The sequence below is a fragment of the Urocitellus parryii genome, chromosome 5, assembly GCF_045843805.1.
Source record: "Urocitellus parryii isolate mUroPar1 chromosome 5, mUroPar1.hap1, whole genome shotgun sequence".
In the NCBI taxonomy this organism is placed as follows: domain Eukaryota; kingdom Metazoa; phylum Chordata; class Mammalia; order Rodentia; family Sciuridae; genus Urocitellus; species Urocitellus parryii.
This window is the reverse complement of record NC_135535.1, coordinates 15,156,485-15,180,522: the sequence shown is the minus strand read 5'-3', so window position 1 is coordinate 15,180,522 and position 24,038 is coordinate 15,156,485. Positions and strand designations below refer to the sequence as shown.

Sequence of the window (24,038 nt, the reverse complement as noted above, 5' to 3'; positions counted from 1 at the left end):
TGGTTTGTCCTCCAAGGGTTCATGTGTTAGAAACTTGATTCCCACAGTTGTGATGTTGGGAGTTGAGCAGTTCTTCAGTCATTGGAGGAGCTGCCCTCCTGAGGGATTAAGATAACCTTTGTGAGACCCTTGAGATTTTCTGAGAGCAAGTTCTTAAAGAGTGAGCCCACCCCTGAATTGCAGCTTCCTGTTTTAAGATGTGATTTTTTTTTTCCCTCCCACACATGCCCCTGCCATTGTGATATTGTTCTCCACCTTACCAAAGCTGTCTTTGATGGATATAGCCACACAGTCTTGGAATTTGAACCTTCAGTACTATGAACTAAATAAACCTCTTTTTTTTTTTCGTGAAATTAACCCAACTCAGGTATTTCCTTATAGTAATAAAACAGTCTAATATATCACTTAATAGAAGTTACTGGAATTAATTCATTTTCCCTTCATTCAATAAATATTTATTGAGAACCATAATATTCCAGGCACTAGAAAGAGAGCAATAAGCCAAAGAAAGAAATCCCTGCCCTGTAAGTTCTGTAGAAGGGGGCAGACAGTAAACCAAAAGCATATACTATGCCAGATGGTGGTCAATGCTGTGAGCAAAATTAGAGTAGAGGCAGGGGTAGGGTGGCAAAGGAGAGAATGCTAGAGGTTAGCAAAGGGGTGGTCATGGAATTCTTTTATAAGTGATATTTGAACAGAGACCTTGAAGGAAGTTAAGCGAGAAAGCCATGCAAGTTTGTAGAAAAATTGTTTCTGGGCTGAAAGAACAGTAAATGCAAGGACCTGAGGTAAGAAAATACTTGGCATGTTTAAGAAATTCCATGGAAGTCTGTATAGCTGAAGTAGTATAAGCCAGGAGAACAGTAAAAACAAAGTCAAAAAAGTAGCAGGAAATGATTGTATGTCACCTCATAAGGGAGTTATGGGGACCTTACCTTCTACTATGAGAGAGATGGGAAGTCATGGAAACTGGAGCACTCTGAGGAGTGACATGACCTGACTTTCAAAAGATGATCCTAGCTGCTGTGTATAGAATTGTAGAAGTAGCAGGACAGAAGCAGGGACCACTTAGAGGCTATGATATTCATCCAGGTGAGAAGTATTGGTAGCTTGGACTTACTTGGTAGTGAAAAGTGGTTGGATTATGGGTGAGTTTCAGAAATAGAGCCAACATAATTTGCTAGTAGATGGATATGGGGAATGAAAAAGGAGTGAAGGATATTTCTAAGGTTTTCGTACTTAGCAATTGGAAGAATGAATTTTAATTAACAGTTAATGAGACGGAAAACTCTATGAGGAGCTTTGGTGGGAGCATCAAGAGTCCCATTTAGGACATGCTAAATTTGAGGAGTCTATAAAAATCTGGAGGTTATAGCAGAGTGGAATTAGTGTTTACCAAGGGCTTGGGGATAGTATGGATTTTACACAATATAACATCTACCCATGATTGACTGTGACGTATTACATGAGGTCAATATTCCTGTCATGTGTGGAATTTTCCATTTGTGGCTTCTCTTAATGCTCAACAAGTTTTGGATTTGGGAGCACGTCAGATTCTCTGGTTAGGGATTTTATATCCAATGGGTATAATAAAATTTCAGTTACATAAAATGACTAAGTTCTAGAAACCTGTTGTACAATATTGTACGGATAGTTAACAATACTGGATTATATGCACACAAATTTGCCACCAGTGTTAAAAAAAAAAAAGAAATGCAGAATTATAGGTCCCACCAAGATTTACTGAATCAGAATCTGCATTTTAACAACATCCATAGGTATTTGGAATGTACATTACAGACTGAAATGCACTAGCATAAAGGTTAGAGTGTCTTCATGACACTGATTTGCTCTGTAATCAGTCTGTAAAGAAGGTGGTCGCAGCATATTAAATATTGTATTATGTTGAATATTCTCTGTCATTGTAGATGTAATCTTAAAAATGGAAGTTAATTTTAATATAATTTGTCCTTACATTTACCTATTACTTTCCATAGCACTTTGTAAAATCCTATAATACATTTCTATTCAGTGATTTTAAAAAACCTTGAAGTCAGAAAGAAATCAACATGCCAAAATAAATTCAAGAGTCATGAGGAGGTAGAGATTGTATAAAACTATTAAATTGGATGAAACCACCAAGAGTGTGAGCGAATATAACAAAGAAGAGTTGCTCAAGAACTCAACCCTTGAATATTCCAAGATTTACAAGACAAGAAGAGAGAAGAGAATTGACAGAAAAGGGCTCAGACAAAGTAGCTTCTCTCATAGGACAGCCAGAGAGAAGTATTTGGGTGGATGTTTGGATGAGTGAGCAAACAAAGGAACAGACAAAGTAGGCAAGTGACACTAATCCTTTGAGGATAGATCTATAAAATAGGGATGAGGGTCCTGTTGTTACTTCTTTTCAGAGTTACTGCAAGGATTATAAATAATGTACGTATACCTCTATTACCACAACTAACAACATAGAAAGTCCCCAGATTATCTCTCACCAAAAATGCTTGAAATTAGGTTGATTTTGAAATATTTGCATATAAACATAATGAGATATTTTGGCATTGGGACCCAAGTCCAAACAGGAAATTCATTTATGTTTTTTATGTACCTTATATACATAGTCTGAAGGATTATTTATTTATTTTGTTACATTTGTTTTTTGCTTTTGATATGAGGGATTGAACCCAGGAGTGCTCTACCACTGGGCTACATCCCCATCACTTTTTAAAAGTTTTTTTTATTTTGAGACAGGGTCTCACTAAGTTGCCCTGGCTGGCCTCAAACTTGCAATCCCACTGCCTCAGCCTCCCGAGTAGCTAGGATTACAGGTGTGCCCTATCACACCCAGCCTGAAGGTAATTTTATACTATGTTTTGTCTACCCATGATTGACTGCGATCTGTCACATGAAGTCAATTTTCCTCTCATGTGTGGAATTTTCCATTTGTGGCATCCTCTTAGTGCTCAACAAGTTTTGGATTTAGAAGCACTTCAGATTTTCTTATTAGGGAAGCTTAACCCATAATAGCCAGTTTTTTATTATAAACATCAAGAAAGCATAAGCGTAGTTTTTTAGTGAATGCTTCAGACTTAAAATAATGAAGAAATCAATATGACTCTGGATATTAAGGAAGTTTCTGTGGACAAAGGAGAAACTTGAATCAGACTTTGAAATGGATTTTGATAGGGGCAAGAAACAGCATTCCAGGTGTTGAGATGAGTAAAAGTTTGGAAATGCCTTTAGGAGACCCTGGTAATATAGCAGAGATGATGCTGTGCAAATGAAGCCTCATTACAGGCGTCAAATTATTTGAAGTTTGTTTTATTTTTGTTGTTTAATTTTATTTGGAAGCTAACATATATTTGTTTATTTTTTCACTCTTATAAAATTAAGCCCAGTAAATATTGCAAGACCGACCAATTGCAAGACCAACCATCCTCAAAGACTCAGGTACCCTCAGTTGATGATGGTTTTTTCATTTGTGCCATCAGGTTTTACCACCATTGAGGGATGTGACAAATCGACCTGAAGTTGGCTCAACTGTGAGAAATAAGCTGGTGCGCCTCATGACACATGTTGACCTTGGAGTCAAGCAAATTGCTGCTGAATTCCTTTTTGTCCTTTGCAAAGAGAGAGGTAGGTTAAACTCTCTTTGCCTCCTGCTTTTTATCTTTTGGAGGGAACTTGAGAAATTTTCCTGTTGGTAGTAGCCATCTTTTTCCACCCTGACCAGAGCTTACTATCTAACATATTAGAGGGGCCGAGAAGATAATATAAATAATTTAAAAACATTTTATAAACTGGACATGGTAGCACACACCTGTAATCCCAGTTACTTGAGATGCTGAGGCAGGAGAATAACAAGTTAGTGAGACCCTCTCTCAAAATAAAAGGGCTTGGGTATAGCTCAGTAATAAAGTGAATCTGGGTTTAATCCCCAGTACCAAAAAACAAAAAATTAAAAAGCATTTTATATGCTTCTGAATTCATTAAGACACACAAAGACAGATACATTGCCAAGCACATACGTTTATACTTTCTGTATCTTTAACGCAAACTTCTTAATCTTGATGGGGCAGGACCTGGAGCCATTATGAAAAGTCTGTATAATAATTCAGGTACTACATCATGTTCAACCACAAGAATGGGATCCTAGTTAGAATAAGTTATACTGTATGTATGCATAATGTGTCAAAATATACTCTATAGTCCTGATATCTAAAAAGAACAATTAAAAAAAAAGAGGTTTAGGGAGGAGAAAATTGGAGTTCCCAGAAAATTTCAGCTAATTTCAATATTCTGTATTAATTTGGGTTCTTTAAGTAAAGGATCTCAGATATTCACATGTATTTCTTTCTTCTAGTTTATAAATATCCTAATATAAAATCCCATATAAGCATATTTTTTATTCCATTTTTTTGAAAGACTCAAGTTTTATGAGATAGATAATTTGAAGATGAAAAAGTTTACTTCTCGGGGCTAGGGTTGTGGCTCAGTGGTAGAGCACTTGCCTGGCACACGTGAGGCACTGGGTTCGATCCTCAGCACCACATAAAATAAAATAAAGGTATCATGTCCACCTACAACTAAAAAATATATATTAAAAAAAGTGCACTTCTCTAAAACTCTTAAGTCAACTATATTTCTCAACTTTATTTCTTAACATTGATCTGAATACTTAAGTTCCTGTTCAGATAGTGTACTAGCAACATGATTTGATCGTTATCATAATGGTAATAAGCATAGCTCTTATGAAGTAGAGGTATCATGTGCCTGACATTCTATGCATAAGTCATGTTATTTTCAAAAGAACCCTCTAAGGTTAATATTATTTCAGTTTCTTCTGCTCTTTTGAACAATTTTCTTCCTTGATGGCTTTGAAAAAAGATTGAATTATCATCTTGGAACAAAGTGGTTATCATAATGTCTTGTGTATAGTTGTCTATAAGTATTGACTAAATTGAATCACTTTTTCTGAGATCAAAAATCTGTTTTTTAAGTATGTGTATGTACATAAATCTAAAGTACTTGTATATGTACCTGTTAATTGAAAAAGGTTTGTCAAAGTCAGACCTGGTGGTGCATGCCTATAATCAATATGATTGAGGAGCCTGAGGCAGGAAACATAAGCTCGAAGCCAGCCTGGGCAAAATAGTGAGACCCTGTCTCAAAATAAAAAAGGGCTGGGGAATGTAGCTCAGGGGTAGAGTGTCCCTGGGTCCAATCCCCAGTGCCACAATAAGAATAAACAGTAAGGTTTGTCAAGATATTTATAATTAATATGATGTGATAATATTTTATTATTGATATTGTTACCTCTGAGTAGTAAGATTACTGGTGGGTTTTTTCTTTTTTAGTTCTCTGTATTATAATTTTTCTACAAGGAACATGTATCCCATATATACTTTATAAAAAAATTTTTTTAAAGGCTAAAATGAAGTGTGTTTCTCCTACAATTATTATGTCTAAATATTGCATTAGCTAAATGCATAACTAAATGTATATCTAACTATAATCACCTTACTGATGAGTTAGTATTGTAGCACATGTGGTATATTCATTTATTATAAATTTTTCTTCCATTTGAAATGGTTGGCTTTATTCCCTTATGGACCCAGTATTTTGTAGTTGTGACTTTGAGCCCAAAAGCAAATCCACATTAGCACAGGTGTATAGATGTATTATTTTGGAATAAAAATCCAGTCATTCAAAAATATTTTTTGAGCTAAACTATGGGATTTTTGAGATACATAAGATAAACGGGTCTCTGCCCTAAGGAGTCACAGACTCAAATGCCTATAGCAGCTAGGCTAGTGATAAAAGTAAACCAGTTGGGAGCTGGGGCTGTAGCTCAGTGGCAGAGCGCTTGCCTCTCATGTGTGAGACATTGGGTGCAAACCTCAGCACCACATAAAAATAAAATAAAGGCATTCTGTTCATCTGTCCATCTACAATTTCAAAAAAAAAAAAATTTAAAAACAAAAAAGTTACCAGGTAGACTAGATATAAGATGATGAATAAAAACTGATACTTTCCAGCAACTCACTATTGGAGAGACAGTGGGGACACTAGGGGGTTGGAAAAGGGATGTTGCAGTTCAACTTCAACTTACTGTTACCATGAACAATCAGATATTCCAAGTTTTTCAAGAGAAACTAGAACACTGGATTGTTACATAAAATCTGTTTCTAAATGTCAGCTAATTCAAATGTAAAACTTTGGGCCAAAAAAAAGAGTCTACCTTCAATTTAAGTCATCAGATTTTTGGAAGTTGGGTTTGGAGAGACTATCAAAATGAAATAGATTTCAAATAATTTGTCAGAGTAACTGAGCTTTCCTCTTTAGGATAGGCATAGCTAAGTTTGAAAGTGAAGGAAGGTACTTTGATCAATGCTCAAAGCTCAGACGGCAAGGTAGATAGAGACTGTAAGCATAAGCAAATTGGGTTAGGAACACAGAGAATAGAAGTAAAGAAGGAAATTAAAATAAGATGAGATACAGCATGCAAAATCTTATGGAAGATTAGGCACAAAAGGAACATTCCAGGTGTCTTAAATACTCATCTGTGCCAAGCAAAGTGGCATCTCCAGCTGATAGTGGCCAAAAGGCTAACTTTGTGCTTGTGCCACCAATTTGTTCTCTTTACCCTGCCATAACTAAACTTTTAGGATCACTCTGCAAATTGGGTTCTTTCTACAGGGAACCTAAAGATAGATTTTATGTGGTTTAATCAAAAGAAAATAATTTGTGAAAATAGTCTCCTACTTTGGTGGGGTTCTCCCCCCGCCCCTTTAACGTATTTGCTCAGAGATTAGACTTGAACTCCCTCAGCATGTAGCCCCCCACACTTACAAATTTACTTTAATCTCCATTTAAGTCTCAGAGGAATAGGTGTCTAGCTTGGAGCTAAACATTCTCTCTTCCTTTTCTCTTCCTGTCTTTGCAGAAGCTTTGCTTCATCAGTTTTTACTCTATACTTTTTTTTTCCTTTATTCTCCCCATGTGCTTTCCTCAAACTATATACATACATATCATTGTCCTTCAGATTTTGGCATCTTGTAAGACTTATCTGTTTTTCTTTTCAGTTTCCTTACTCAGTCTTCAACTTGGTAAAAGCCAGCAATTTCTAAGGTCATCTTTATATCTGCCTATAACTCTTCAACAGTTGACAATGCTGACAACGTGTATTGTTTCTGTGCTACCACACACTTCTAGATTATCTATTGACACCCCCCCCCATTTCTTTTCTTTTTTTTTTTCAGTCTCTCTTGCTGATTCCTGTCTTTTCCATATTTAATTCCCAGTGCTCTTTACAGTCATCTTCTGGCCTCATTCTCACTTTATTTTGCTCCCTGAGTAATCTCATTCTCTCTCTTGGCTTTTGCTTCAGCCTTTTTGCTGAGTAGCTTCCCAAATCTCTATCTCCAGCCCCAACCTTTTTCCTGAACCTGTCATATTTATCTACCTGCTCATTGACAACTGCACTTGAGTTTCTCACAGGTGACTTCAACTAATGTCTAAAGTTGAGTTCATTATCTCCATTACCATTCTCCCCAACATTTTCTTTATCCTTTGGTCACTTTTTCTGTGAAAGTCACATTTTCTATTTAATCGCTAAAGGCAAAAGGCCAGGATTACCCCAAATTTCTTCTTTACCTACAGATTAATAATCACATCATATATATTTTACCTCCTAAATACCTCTTTTATTTATTCCCCTTCTTTCTGTTCCCACACCACTACCTTGGTACAGGCCCTTAAAATTATTTTCTTAAACTATTTAAGTAAATCTGTTTCTAGTAAGGTTTTCTTCATTTTATCTTTTACATAGCTAACAGAGGGACTGATATAATCAACAGATATAATCTTGTCATTCCCTCATGTAAAACTTTAAATGATTTCCTGTCGCCGGCATAGTAAAATCCAAATCATGGTTTACCTATATAGTGTATTTTACAGCTATTTCTGCTTAATCATACTAAATGCCTTATTTATTCATGGGATGCCTTCCCATTTTTGTTATCGAGGGGTGAACTTTATCATGGGGTGTCCTTGAAGATCAGCTTGAGCCTCATCTCTTAAGACTTCTTTGACCATCACAAGCAAAGTAAATCATTCTTTCCTTTATGGTAGTTTTATTTATTTATGTTTTTAAAACTTTTGACATTTGCCATGTTGTCACTCTTTATTGGTTGAGCTTGAATTCTAGACATTAAGTCTCTTTAAGTTAGAAATCATATTGTACTCATCTCTGGATCCCACCATGCTTAACAAAGAACCTTACAGAAAGTGAATGCCCCATAAATGTTTAATCAAAGAGCAGTATTTGTGCTCTCTATAAATCCAGTCTAGAACGTATGCCATCCTGTGTATTTCTCCATATAAAAAAATAGTAATTTCATTATACTGTAGTAAGTTCCCTAAGAGAGAAATGTGCCCAGGTAACATGGTAGCCTGACTGAGGGAATGATTAGGGAGTGAGAATGTCTTTGCAAAAGAATACAAAGAAATGGAAAATAACTAGTAGATTTGGGGAGGTGGGGGACTAGTTCAAGATGTGAGAAGTCCACAGTATACGAGATGAATTTGGAAAAGAGGCAAAGGCCACCAAATGAAGAGCCCTTTAGACCCTGTTTTGGAATTTGAGTTTAGCCCGTAATGGAAGGAATCATGCTTTACAAAGATGTCTTGGGCAGTTAACGTGGAATAAGGAATAGAGAAATGCAACTCTGGAATAAAGACACTAGGTAGAGAAAACTACTAGTATGGATATCTAAAAGTTGCAGTATTTGACCAGAAAGAAAAAGATCTATACAGAGAAAGGAGAATGGTATCTGGGGAGATTGGTTTTGCCACTCTTTTCTTCTTGACTACCTGTGTAGCTCTCACTGTGCTGCCCTGGTTGCTCGCCTCTGTTTGTAAAATACCCTCTAGCATCCTGGTAAAAGAGTAGTGAAATGCTACTTTCTGCCTAAATGCTGAATTATTTCATTTCGGTAACATTTTTATATAACTATATGGATAATTATTATGACAAAGAATAAATTGTGTGTGTGTGTGTGTAAGAGAGTACATTTAGGACCACCAGAAAATCTTTTCTTTGTCTTAGCAGCTTACCTTAATATCCAAGGTCAGTCATTTTTCCTTTTCTACTTTCCCAATATCAAATAGGATATTATATAGTTTATTCAAAAATAGACTAAAAAATAACGTCATAAACACTCCATCAGTGCTTCTCATTGAGAATTTTGCATTCCATTTTTCTCCCTCTCTCTCACCCCCACTTTCAAATATTTTATCTCTTTAACAAAAGTTCATTTGCCTTTAAAACTATTGGCTGCGGCCTTAACTGTTTTGAAGGCAAAGTGTGTCTTAAATCATCTTTGTAACCCACACTGCCTATCACAGAGTTGGCACATGTTTGCTCCAGTGAAAGAACAATAAATATTTTCACTAAAATGTCAGGCATTTTTACTATTAACTGGCTTTCAGAAGAATTTTCTGTATAAAAAAGCAGTTATTTGGAATTATATTTACTTTTGTTTAGTCTATTTGGACTTTCATCATGTTTGTGTTCTTAAACTATTTTAATCTTTAGCTAAATGCTATGTGTCATTTTAAATTGCTGTTTTTAAGTATATTCATTTAAACCATTTATTTGTGTTGCCACAATTTAGACTTTAATGATTTCAGTGAATATTATTTTTATGGAAGCATTAAATATCCTTATTTATTTAAATAATAATAAGCCTGGGGGAAAAAATAGTAAGACTGTGGCTGGAGTGTAGCTCAGTGATAGAGCATGTGTTTAACATACACACAGCCTTGGGATCAGCACACACACACACAAAAAAATGAAAATAAGCCTTATCAGCAATGCTTGCAGTGAGAGCATCAGTGCTATGTTGGTTTAAATCTGTGATCTACATCATCAATGGCTTTGTATCTGAACATGCATTAAGTTCATGTCTGACCTCCAAGAATATTAAAAATACCTATATACACTGAATTTTGATTTCTTCCCCTAGTTTAATGATTCACTAATTTATCTAAATCACTTTATCTTGGGGACCCACTGTCACAAGATGGGGCATATCAGATTTATTCAGAGGGCTTTCAGGTTACATGATGAGTTTTAAATTCTGATGTAATCCTATCCAGCATCCACTGAGAGTCATTGGGTGTTTTTTGTTTTGGGGTTTTTTTTTGGCGGGGGCGGTGTTCCTGAAATAATTCTTTTACCCAGTATTACTAGAGAAAAAGAATGAATTTAACCAGATGCTTTGCTAAATTCCTTGCAGGTATTAACTTGTGGAGTAGATGGTTATTATTTCACTCCTACAGATTTGAAAAGTGGGGTGGTTGCAGGATCTCTTACCCAAGGTCAACTAAGTGGTAGAGTCCTAATTGGAACCTTGTCTGTCTAGCTCTGGACCTATCTTCTCTTTGGGCTTCTTGTGTTTACATATTGTTGCTTTTTTTTTTTTTTTAGAGTAGTATATTAGATTAACTTATTTACTAATATCCTTAATTTTCTTATTTCTTACACCTTTTACCTCCTATTCTTACAAAGAATACATTACATACCATATTGGTAAAATCCAAATTTGACCTTTATTATTTCTAGTTTCTTATGATTTCTCTTAAACTGAATTTTAGAAATGTAAGATTTAAGATCAGAAACTTTATTATTGCAACATGATCCTTACCAGTGACCTAGCAGTCACAGAGGCCCCACTTCTGCCAAAAGTGTGTTTGGATCAGCTGTTAAGTTTCTTTTTCTGAAAAAAAAAGGCTCTTAGTCCTCAAAACATATAAAACAATTTGTTGAAAATTCGGCATAACCACTTCCACACACCTCCCTCCCTACATTGGGTGTGAGTGGTTGATGATGATGGTAAGCACCCATGAACTCCTGTCTAAAACCCTGTTCTGTTTTGCAGTGGATAGCCTGCTGAAATATACTGGCTATGGGAATGCTGCAGGACTGTTGGCGGCCAGGGGCCTCTTGGCTGGAGGAAGAGGAGATAATTGGTACTCAGAGGACGAGGATACAGACACTGAAGAATACAAAAATGCAAAACCAAAGTATAGTATCAAGTTTCTTTTCACCTAACTATTGCTGTGCCTATCAGTTGGTTATTTGCCTTTCACTTCCTTTGTCTTTCATTTTCCAGTGTTTCTTTTCTCTTGTGGATTTGGAAGCTTTCCTTTTAATGGTGTTTTTTGAGGCAGTTTTATAGCGAGTGCCTTAGAGAATGACTTTAAGTGATTGAGGAAGGATAATATTGCAAGAAATGTTCAGTTGCATGATGTTTTCAACATGTTCATTATCTTCTCTCAAGTACTAAGAGAGCTGTTGATTTTAGAAGTCTATCATCTACTAAAAACATTACTGCTTACTGTTTTCCTTCTTTTCCATAAGAGATTTTATATGTTCTAACCAAGACCAAATTTAACTTGGTTATTTGATATTTCGGTCTTTCTCAGAACTCTAAATGTTAAGTTTCATACATTATGATCAACTCCCTTACATAAAAACTCTTACAGGTCAAAAAAATAATGCAACAAAGGAAGAAGTCTGGCTCCACATTGAATTGTAATCAAACATACACTTATGGATCATTTTTTAACAAGTTAAGTCAGTGCACTAAAAAGGCAAATCTGAAACTATGAAGTCAGAGTCAGTGCTTACAAATTAAAATCACTAATTCTCTGCCCCGCCAAACTTCAAGACAAACCACCTATCATTCCTTCTGCTCTCTCCCCATCCTTTTCATTCCCCGTCAACCTCCATCTCAAGTAAATTTCTTAGTTTCTATTCATTAGTAATTATTTGAGCAGTTTTTGCTGGATTCCATTACAAAACATTAAAAAGGTATTCCCTTCCCTTTTGGCATTATCAGTAATGTTGAGGTGCTCTGTTTTCTATTGATAGTCTTCTGTATTATGAAGTGATCAAGGATAGACAATCATAATCTGAAAATTTGGTTTTAGGGGAGTTTTGGTTTTGGGTTTTTTTTTTTTTTACGTACAAATTATGCCCTGTTGACATAAAAGTAACATAGTTTCAGAAGAGGAAAGAAATGACAGGTCCCCAATAAGATAAATGGCCTATTTCTTGGCAAAATAGGTCTGAGTAGGTAGTGTTGCTTTCAGCATTCCTAGTGTTATCTATTAGACTCTTTAGGATCTTATAGAATGTGTCTTAGGAAAAAAAAGCTTTTTGGACAGGGGAAGCTAGCAGTGACTGTAAATAGTATGTTCTTAAGACTACCACTATTTAGATGTTATAGATTGGGCATTTCTGTCAAGTATTACAAATTCAAATAGAGAAATCATATTCTTTCTTTCTCTAAGTCATCATGCTAAGTTAGTCTTATTAGCTCTTGGTTTTCCTATTCCATTAATTGTTTTCCATATTAATTTATATCTCTTCATTTGACATGTAAAAATACCCTACTTGAAAAGTCTCACTTTCCTGACCCCCACTGCCACTTTTTTTTCTGAGATGGGGGTCTTACTATGAGAACAAACTCAAACCCAAGAGTCCCAGCAATCCTTTGGCCTCAGCCTCCTGAGTATCTGAGATTATAGGTGTATGCCACCACATCCATCTAAACATCTCATTTTAAAATGAAGGTGGAGATTACATTAGGCATTCATTGATTCCCAGGGAATATGGACAGTCAATTAAGGCAGAAAACTCAAGAGGTACTCATGGATGGCTCATATTTTTGCATCTCAGTGTATATTATCCATTTTATTTGGTGGATGTCTTTTATAATGCTAATGATCATATGCTTAGCAAGTACCAGAATGCTACTGTAATAAGAAGGAGCTCAGAGAGCATACAGGAACACGGGGGTCTCTCCTAAGAGTATAAGAAACAGAATTGTTACATAGAGGATTTCATTAGAGCACCTTTTGTCTAAATCAGTAACTGTGGTGTCTGATATTGTTAATGTTTTGGCTATGTCACAAGAAGACTCTATACTTGAGCTTTACATCTTAACTGAAATCATTTTTAGCCTTTGAACTTGGCTTATGCGGTTCACAGGAGTAGTGTAATAGTATGATCAGAATGATCACCATTGTCAAATATTGTGTCTCTTAAATATTAATTATTACAAATATAAATGTTTTCCAAGTGGCATCACATCTTCTCCCTTCAAATATATTTGCATCTGTTTTTCTCTTAAATCATTTTTCTTTAAGATGAAAAGTGTGGTGGGACCTTTAATGTGTTAATTCTTCAAATGGTCCTTGTAAAAGCGGTGGCAAACAGAGTACTTTGTAAGCAAGATGACTTTTGTACTCTAGGGAGCAGTTTACAGAGCTCAAAGAACTTGTTACGAAAACTTTTACTAATCTAGTCAAGCTTAAAAAGTCGGCATCTGAAAGGATTACTTATTCTCCTACCCCCTGATTACCCTTCACCAGTCAGAGTTCCCAAGATCTAGTTTGCTTTTCTTATGATGCATTTATTCGCAACAGTTGCTAGTATTGGCAGAAGCAGAGAAATTATTCTTCAGTTGGCCCTAGTCCTGTGGTCAAAAATGTAAGTGGATTCTGATTAATGCACCAAGGTAACCTGTAATCCTTTATTGGAATCTGAAGCCCAGAATTGCATGGAGCTTACATTCAGGCTATGGGAGACAGTTAATATCACAGCAATTCTTTTTGTGTCAAAATAAATGTATTTAATGGACTGGAAATGACTTGCTGCAATTTGCACATTTAGACAAAATATACTCATAGAATTAAATTACGAGCCACGTAGGTTTTTGGTGTATGTCTAGCCAGGTTTGTTAACACTTTCCAGTGAAGTTTGATCCTTTATCAAAGAGCAACCAAATGTTCAAATTCTAACTTTTATACCTATTTCTTCTATGTCTCTGCTAAGACCCCTTAGCTGTATAGAAAAAATAAAAGCATGACATAACATTACCTTCTGGCTGACATGGTTTTACATCATTCTAAACATTAATTGAATGTGTTTAATGACATTTGGCTCATTTTAGAACAGTGGCTTTCAGACTAGGTACACAGGTGTCTGAGGTGTAAAGAGATGTCTTTATGGAAGACATAAAGGCAAGAGGGTACATATCTCTGAGGTGTAAAAGAGATGTGTTTATTGAAGGAAAAGTGGGCAGACTCTTTAGGATACCTCAGATATTCAAACTCCACATTAGATCATACTTATATCCATACTTATATCCTTAAAATCTTTTTATTGAGCAAATTCAGGGGCACTTCTTAACTATATTTATCACAGCTGTAGCTATGGCAGTAGCTATACAGATGGTTTCTTAAGCATAAGGCAAGATACTTTTTTTTCCTTTTAATTGTCAAAATTTTGTTATGCTGCTTAAGTCAAGTTCTAATATAGTTGTCTCATTATATTTGGGCTATATAAATCATTTCTTTGTTTTTAGTTTTCTTGAAGTAAGTAAATCAAAAAACCATGATTTTTCTTTGTCTAGTTTGGGTTGTGATGGTATAATTGATATATAATGGGATTTAATTAGCGTCTCTAGGAACTGGGATTTATTACTGCAAGCATTCATGAAGCACATCTAAATTCAGATCACTGAAAGACCAGAGTTGAAAATGAAATTATGACTATTTCTGCCATGCACACCAGTTCTAAAAGTTTACCAGCCTTTGTGATTATTACAATAATATCAATTTTGTAATTTCAAATTTGAGCTGTTTTCTTTTGTATTATAATTTGGGTTAATGACCATCATTAACCAGATGTGTTAGCTGAACTACAGTGCTGAACTTTGCTCCAGTTTTCATTTTATGTAGATTCACAACCATCAGTTTTCTGCCCTTTATGGCAAGGATAGCACTCTTAATCAAATAGCCTAATAGGAAACATTTTTAAAGTACTATAATTTTTTTAAAAATTTTTAAGTTGTAGATGGACACGATACCTTTATTTTATTTATTTGTATTGGTACTGAGGATCAAAATCAATACCTCACTTGCACTAGGCTGACCCTTTATCCTGAGCCACAACCCCAGCCCCGTAAAGTACTATAATTTAAAAAGACATTTTGGAGCTTTTCTTTCTTGCATACATGCATATTGATATTCATGTAAATGTATTCAGTATTTATGTTTGTGTGGTTGATACATGGTAAACATTTAATAAATATCTGATAATAAATATCTGACACCCATATTACCTAGTTCTTTCCATTGCTAATCTAATGCAAAGACTTGGATTAGGATGTGGTTTCATAATTTATCCTACTTCTTTAATGTGGAATTAGTGTGAACATTTATACACTAGTGCTCAAATTACTTGAGACATTTTGAAGAACTGGTTTATCTTCACAGTATCTTATATGTGAATTTAATTATATCAGACTCCACAAGAGCCCTAGTTGTCGTGAGTCGGGGGTTTTTAGCCCCACCCCCCCCCAGCAGGAGAAGTGGGGAAAGCACAGGACTGGCAACCTGCACCCAGCCCTCCCTTGCCGGAGGACAATCAGAGGCACCAGGGAGAGGATCTTGTTTATTGAGGAAGTACAGACAGCTTATATACTGCACAGAAGCCAATCAGAATAAAGGTCAGAGGGGTGGAGCAAGTTCACGTGTACACCCATCCCATAGTCCGTAAGGGAAGGCACCAGCTGTCCACGAGGGCAGTGGAAGAGTCCTGGACCTACCCTGGAGGTGGTCCGCTTTTTCTGTCACCACCCACAGCACTGCCTTCTGGCTGATCACCAGGAGCCATCCCAGCCACATGTGCGGCCGCAAGACCGGGAAGCGGGCAGCCATGCCCTACAGTGGTGTAGTTTCTTTAGTGAATAAAGATTATACATATGTCTCCATAATGATAACTAAATAGAATAAATCACTTCCTGGATCATCTGAGGTCTTTGTTTCTTATTTCTCAGAAAGTGCCTCAACTATGCAAACAATAATAGCTGGTATTTTATTGAGTGTTTAACTTGTGCCAAGCACTGTTCTAAGAACTTCACAAATATTATCTCATCTTCACAACTCTTTGAGGTAGGGTTATTCCCATTTTACAGGTGAGCTCAGTGAAGTCAAGTAACTTGCCCAAGGCAGAGAGTCCATACATGTCCCTTAGCCTGACTCCAGAGCTTGTTGTGTTTGAGGGATTCTGCTGGTTTTTGAGGTAGCCAGAGTATATTTTACTGTTCTCTTTACTTTTCCTTTTTATTTTGGGGTAAAGTACACATGACATAAGATTTTCTAACCATCACCACTGTCCATCTCCAGAACTTTTTCATCTTCCCCAGTGAAGTTCTGTACCCATTCTCCCACCTTCTAGCCTCTGGTAACCACCATCTCTCTCTGTCTCTCTGAAATCTAGAGACCTAATGTACATGGAATCATATTTGTCCTTCTGTGACTAGCTAACTTAGAAGAATGTCTTTAGGATTCACTCGTATTGTAATGTGTGTCAAATTTTCCTTTCATTTTAAGTCTGAATAGTATTCTATTCTATGTGTATACCACATTGTGTTTATCCATTCATCCATCGGCAGACACTTGGGTTGCTTTCAACTTTTGACTGTGGTGAATAATGCTGCTAAACATGAGTGTACCAGTATCCATTCAGGTCCCTGCTTTCACTTCTTTTGGATCAGTACCCAAAAGAGGAATGGCTGGATCACATGGTAGTTGTATGCTTAATTTCTTAAGAAACAGCCATACCATTTTACATTCCCTCCAAGAGTTCAGGGCTTCTCTTTTTTTCTGCTTCCTCACAGTATTTGCTGTTTTCTGGAGGGAAGTAAGTTTGTGTTCTCAGTAATAACCATCCTAGTAGGTGTGAAGGCAGAACTGTGGTTTAACTGCTACTAAATTCTGCCTCCAAGTCCTTCAAAGGGAGATGAGTTTTACCTTCATTATAGCTTCCCTATACTTTGATGTAATCAAAACAGAAAACAAGAGAAAGTGAATGGGTCTTTATACATCCTGATATCCCTGAAAACACAAAGTTCTATTTGATTCATTTAAATTCTGTAAATGTACACATACATCTATCAGATAGTTCTGGCTGTACGTTCATCATAGTCAGAATTTAGTCACCCCTTATTTCCAGCACTGCTACCAAACTAAAATTTTGTCACTCTCCAGGGTCTTCTTAATAACCTTCTAATTGGTCTTAGGTTTTTGTATAGTTTAGTTTGGTACTAGGTATAAAACCCAGGGGCTCTCTACCACTGTGCTAAATCCCTGGACCTTCTTATTTTATTTTATTTTTAAGTTTTGAGACAGGATCTTAATATATTGCTGAGGCTGGCCTCTTAACTTGTGGTCCTGTTGCTTCAGCCTTCCCAGTGTGCACCACTGCTGGCTTGTTTTTTGATTGCAGTGCTAGGAATTGAACCCAAGGCTTCATACATATCTAGGCAAGCGCTCTACCACTTGAGCTACACCCCAGCTCCCGCTGGTCTTGTTGATTCTATCTGTGACATTGTTTTCAACACAGTAGTCCTTTGTTGTCCTTAGAAAATGTATGTCAGACTGTACCTACTGTGACTAAGAACCAAAGTTCTGGCTGTAGTCTGCTTATACTTGTGCTTTCTCTTGCTGTGCCCTCACCACTTTGAGCTCTTCACTATTTGTTAAACACCCCACACATGCTCCTGCCCAAGGCCGTTGCCTTGAGGATCCTTCTTCCTGGAATGTCACTGGATTGCCTTCCCTCCTTCAAGTCTGTGCTCAGGTATCAGCTTCTTATTCAGGGTAGTAGTGCTCCTGCCTTGACCTCGCCACCCCACGCCTCTGTTGCTCCTTCTCTCACAGCACTTATCACCTCCTGCCATAAGCTTCCTTATTCTTTAGATCTGTTGTTTCCTCCATTAGAAGATAAACTCCATAGGGGATTTTGTTTGCATCTGTTTTTGTTCCTCAGAATAATGCCTGGCAAACAGTAGCAAATTTTTGTTGAATTAATTCATTTTTCTGAGTTATTTTTTTAGTTGATCAGCCCCTCCTCGGCATTAGGATTCTGTGACAATCCAGTTTCCTACCTTCATCAAGCCCCTCATCTAGTTAAGGAGTGGTAGCCAGGGAATGGAATTCAAGAAAAACAAGAAATGGTTAAATGTTTGTTGTGTTGTTAATCCGAGGGGGAATAGGCTGTGGAGTGTCCTGGATGGGCATTTTTAGTATCATTCTCATACACAGTCTCCTTTCCAACCCCACCTATTCCCTTCTTCCCTGGTCTGGGCTTACAAAATGCTACTTACCAAAAGCTCTGATCTGTTTCCTAAAAGTTGTAAATTATCGGCACCTAGGCTGGATTTAGCTTACGTAAACATGTTTTGTTTGGCTTACTCATGTAGTGTTGATTATGTGGTTTTTGTTTTTGCTTTTTATTTTACGTATTGCTTCTTAGGATAATTTATTTATTTGCCAACATTTAGAATTCAGATATTTCGTATGAAAATGTGGATTTCAAGCTTTGTTGGAAAAAATGGCAGTTCTGATATGGCCTGCACTCTCATGTCACAGCCAGCTGCTGGAATTGAGTAGCGGCAGCCCCCTTCATCCCAGCCACAGCTTCCTTTATCTTGACAGCCTCCCCTTTCACTTTCATCTTACCTGCCTTGCCCCTGTAGAGATTTGACTTTAAAGCTGCTTCTTTTACTAGAATGCTCTGAGTAAAATTTAAGCCACACTTTAGAAATTGAAGTTAACTTTCATGTAGCTAAGGGGATTTTTCCCCCAATGCTGGGAATGGAACCCGGGGCCTCAAGTTTGCTAGGCAAAGTGCTTTATCACTGAGGCTCAACACAATTTGAGGGAACATTTAATGGCTTTTTTATTGTTAAATGACCTAGTACTGTTGCTGTTGACCAAAAATGGAAACAATTTGAAGAAAGAGTGAAAGACTTGAAATATATTTCAACTTTTACACATGTATTCATCTGCTCATACCTTTTTAGTTTGTCTTAATCCTTTTGTCTCTAGGCCCATAGCTGCTGTCAGTTCATCCAGTGGTTTAATATAATAATTTTAAAAATGCATGATGAAGTGTCCAAAGATAGGAGTTTAGATGCTTCCTGTCACCTGATTGGGAGACATTAATAATCATAGGATTGGAATGCTAGGAGGATGGAGAGGGGAGTAAAGACAAGGTGGGAGAAATTATGATAAATATAAACTCAATAAAATATCTACCATAATTAGTGTCCTTAAAGCATTAATTGTCTGTGTCCAAGACTCAGTCTTAGGATAAAATAAAAGTAACCCCAGGATTAGTAGAGAAACCTGCAAAGTTAAATTCCAGACTGCTATGGGAAGTTGTTAAGGTGCCAGTGTTCAACTGAAGTGTTCAACTGAAATAATCTGTTTTATGAAACCACGCATCATGGTTGTCACGGTGACCTTTGTATGTTTTTTCTTCCTTTTCTTGGTGGGGAAACTACCAGAGACTCTGGCTTGAAGGAGGGAGGGACAGGAGGATAGACAGAACCATCTGCCTTCAGCTACAAGACAGTGGTGTTTCCCTATAATAGAGTGGCTATAGCTTTGTTTATATTCTTCTATCAAGGGGGTACATTGTCTTTTTAAAGGAAAAAGTGAAACTTGGATCCCTGGAGTGACTTTGGAGGGCTTGGAATGTTTTACTGCATAGATAGAGGATGCGATTTTACTCTCTAAGAATGAATTTAAGCTCTGATACAATGTGTTTAAGCTGCAATTACAAAGGATTTCAGAGCAAGCCATGAAGTCGTTTTAGCAGTTGGGAGACTTAAAGTCAGCTTATAGAAAACAGTCATCATTTCCACTAAACTAAGAAACCAACAAAAGAATCAACATGTTCTCATCCAAGAATTAATATCTGACTGTGTGTTATGGTGCCCACAATACCACAGGGCTCACCAGTGCATCCCTCAGATTAGTTTTTCCTGATTCTTTGTGCTGATATCATATTTGAAACAGTAAATAGTCAACAAATTTGATTTTTCAAATCATACCTCCATTAAATTTTGAGAAGTCTTTTCTCAAGTGGCAAAAGAGCACGATCTCCATAGTTAATACATTTACCTTCCCTTGTACTTTATTCCAAGACCTGGTTTTCTTCATCTGCTTGGGATGATCTGTATATGTAATAAGTACATTTATTTATTTATAAGACAAGGAAGTTTTGTTTTATTTTTCTAATGTATTAGGTAGCAAGGGAGAAACCAGTGAAAACAGATGACTTCTTATCATTTGCCTGAGGAAATAATGGATGGGGGTGGTATTGTATTTTCAGTGTAGCATTTGGATATATCTCCATAGTTCTCGAAAATCTTGCCTGAATTTTTGGGAAATAGCATTTTTGTTGATGGCTTTTAACTAGAGGCCTTTTCCTCTTTTATGGGCACCTGAAAAAAGAACTAGTAGCATACCATGAGGGTATACACAGACAATATAGCCCAGTGGTTCCTAACCTCATTGTGTATCGGAATTACCTAGAAAACTTTGATATACACACATGCACACACAGATTAAGGTGAAGCTCAAACTTGTTCTTTGAAATTCCCAAGTGATTCTAACGTATATCTGGCAAAGCTAAGAATTAGTAACTAGCAGAGGGGACTTCAGGTTTCCCCAAAGCCCCAGCATTCCTAAAAGAGCCTTGGGGGTACCTTAAAAGGAAGCAAGCAGGTGGAGGACAAACTAGGGGCCCTAGGCCTCACTGTCTTCTGCTCCCCCATTCCCCCTTTTGCCTGAACAATTCTGTTTTTTTCTATATTAAATATTGAGGTTCTAAAAGGAACATGTTTTTTTAACCACAACTCTAGACATATATGTCCTATGTAAGAACAGCAACACAGATTTTAACTCTGGTTTTCAAAAATGGTGAGCACTGAGTTTTCCAACAAAATTCGTGTATTATGTGGCATCTGAGGAATGTAGAAAAAGAAAGGAAATCCAAGGTAATAGATAACAAGTGTCCAGTGAGCTAGGCTTACTTCAAGTGAGGAAGGGAGGTGACTTGTCCAAGCAGAAATCTCAAACAGGGGCTTTATGCTGGCTACCACAGGATCCAGTTGATTGCAATGTCTTTGTTTTGGCCACATGATATCTTTTAAAATTTAGACAGGCACTGTTCTCGAGTTTACCCCAGTCTACGACATTCCACATGGTTTATACTTGACTTGCTCATTCGTTTGCTTATTATGAAGGCTCTGAAAACTTTGGTGTTTCTAGACCGTAGAAAATAATTTGTTTATCAGTTTGCTACTTGCAGTGATATTTCATTTGATCAACTTTGGAGGTTGAGGTAGGAAGGATCACAAGTTCAAAACCAGCTTGGTGGGGTTGGGGTTGTGGCTTAGCGGTAGAGCACTCGCCTAGCATATGCAAGGCACTGGGTTCAATCCTCAGCACCACATTAAATAAATAAACAAACAAGCAAATAAATAAATGGTATTTTAAAAAAAACAGCCTCAGCAATGTAGTGAGACCCTGTATCAAAATAAAAATTAGAAGGACTGAGGATGTAGCTCAGTGGTGAAGTACCCCTGGGTTCAGTCCCCAGTCAGAACAACAGCAATTGTCTGCACTTGGCTGTATTATAAGATCTTGTAACCTCTTGTCTGCTTCTCTAGAAAAATGTTTTAAGTTACAGATCTTTAGCACCCCTTGGAAGTCTATCTTTTATTTCCCCACCTCAGGAAAAAATAAAAAGAAAGAAGAAGTATGGCTTTTATTTAAGAGAATAATTTATTTGGTATTAAAATGTCATACAAAGTTTTTGCCAAGTATTCATTATAAGAACTGTATTAAATCTGTTTCTAGAAAGCCAAGATGGTACTTTGTCTCTTGGTTGGCTAGATTTTATTCCTTTTTTTTTTTATCTAGGTCAGATCAAATCTAATTAAAATTGTTCTTCTGCTTTATCTTTTATTATTTAAACACTCATTGCCCTCTGTGGTCTCACTAATGGACTAATTTCCTGAGATTATAAATTGGCATGCTTTCATTTCCAGATTGCAGCCTCTCTGTCATCATTTTTCCAGTTTTTTTTTTGACGTTTGTTTTATGCTGTATCACAAATGGATTTCCTCATTTCACCTTCTATGAAGTCATATGTACCCTTATAATTAATGAATAAACTGTGCATCCAAGGATATTTATCCAACGGCACCAATCAAATTTTATATTTTTCAAAAACAACCATGCCTTTAAAATAAGAGTTGGCAAGTCAAGTTTGGTTGTTCTTTTCTTTCTTTTTTTTTTTTTTTAAACAATGACGATAGCCCATTTCCCAAATTAGTTGAAGTCAGTTTTTTTTTAATTACTACAGCAATTCTGTACCATAAAGTTACTACCAAAATTATTGCCAATTTTTTTGGCTATTATACTCTTTCTTATTATAACTTAAAACTTGGACCAGAAAAGTATAGAAAGAGCATAGTTTTAAAACATACAGCATAACTTTTTTTTCTTTTTGTAGCATTAATCTTATCACTGGTCATTTAGAGGAACCAATGCCAAACCCCATAGATGAAATGACAGAAGAACAAAAAGAATATGAAGCCATGAAACTTGTCAACATGCTTGATAAACTTTCCAGGTATTGTATTCCCATCCATTTTTTGCTTGGTTTCTAAAAATGTTCTATTTCTTTGTCTCTCTCACTGAGAGTTACCATAGAACAGCAACTCTGGAAATCCATGCTGATTGAAACAGGGTGGCCCATGCAGCAGTAGTTCAGACACCTCTTGGCTACCATGGTTTTTCTACATGTGCCGCTTCTGGATGTGCATTTCTTAAAACATAAGCTAAGATAGTAACTATTAGATCACTGTAATATTTAACCAACTAACCTCCCTGTCTTCAAAAAGATGCTATGAGTTAGGTTCAATGATTTTGCTGCTTCTTGTATTTTTGTTTCAGCCTGTTTTTGTTTTTGTTCCAAATCATTATGCGCTTTTCTTTCCCTTTCATTTTTGATGTGCGAGTTTGCAGTTCTGCTTTTTTGGGTTGCTGCTAAAACCAAGAATTCTGAAATGTAATGCATCCAATAGGAAAAAGTGAAAAGAAATAGCTCAAATGAAGGATTTTCTGAAAGCAGGCACTTGTATTAATTAGAGGTTCTAAAAACAATCTGCCCTTCCCCTCTTGCTTCATGTCTCCTTGCCTTCCAAAAAATAACCAGTTTTGAAAATAATTAAACCACATATATACTAATCAGCAACGAGTCATCTTGGAGGAGTTATTTGAAAAAAAAAATCCTTTCATACTTGGCTGAATTGCTCTAATTTTCCAGTCATACATTGAGTCACTGTCTCCTTAAGCCATCTTGAGTGAGTGCTTCTGTGTGTTGGTGGCATCTACCATTTTCAGGTGAATTTCTTCTGGTCATCTCCTCTTTCATAGTAGCTATGTGCAGGGGGTGGAGGGTGTGAAAAAAAGAGCTAGTATCCCTCAATCAAGAGAAAAAGCAAGTTGAATGTGAAGCCAAACTGGGAAAAGGAAAGGTCTAACAAAGAAACAAACATAGGTGAAGGGTAGAGCAGGAGGCTTAGAGTAGAAATAGGCAAGAACAAGAGACTGATGTGGGAAGGATGACAAGTATGGGTATTTTGACACTGCACTCTGAGCTTTTAAATGATGCAGTAATGTGGTAGAAGTTGTTTAGAAATAAGTAACTTCGTTATCTACAAAGTGTAACTACAACTCAAGGACTGCCAGCTTACCGCTTTTAAATATCTATCCATTCCTAAGAAGGTTAAAGCTTACAGGTAACTGTGCTCACAACCTTCAAAAGACATTTTTAACTGTTTGCAATTATATTCTCATACCTTTGTATGGAATAGACATTTTCTTTTCCTGAAGGAATTAATAGTCACAGAGAAGATATTGATAGGGCAAACCTATTTAAGGCAGAATAAGAAGTTCTAAATGAATATATAAAAATAAGATACAGTAGCTGAGGATGTAGCTCAGGAGTACAGCACATGCTTGGCATGTACAAGGCCCTGGGTTTAATCCCCAGCACCATTTTTTAAAAATTTATTTATACAAAAATAAGATATGAA

The 24,038-nt window shown here is 36.5% G+C and overlaps 1 protein-coding gene across 6 annotated transcripts in view; it reads left to right on the top strand.

Annotated features, from left to right (window-relative positions):
• The window catches only part of Ric8b (RIC8 guanine nucleotide exchange factor B), a 107,389-nt gene that overhangs the window by 67,095 nt on the left and 16,256 nt on the right, over nt 1–24,038 (top strand). For 5 of the 6 annotated variants that reach the window (XR_003301574.2, XM_026397106.2, XM_026397127.2 and 2 more), the window contains exons 7-9: nt 3,492–3,636; nt 10,944–11,088; nt 22,451–22,570. Coding sequence is in view for 5 of the 6 variants with exons in the window: in XM_026397106.2 (XP_026252891.1) it covers nt 3,492–3,636; nt 10,944–11,088; nt 22,451–22,570 (410 nt within the window). In the remaining variant the exon portion in view is untranslated. The remainder of the gene's footprint in view (nt 1–3,491; nt 3,637–10,943; nt 11,089–22,450; nt 22,571–24,038) is intronic. The other variant, XM_026397143.2, reaches the window with a different exon arrangement.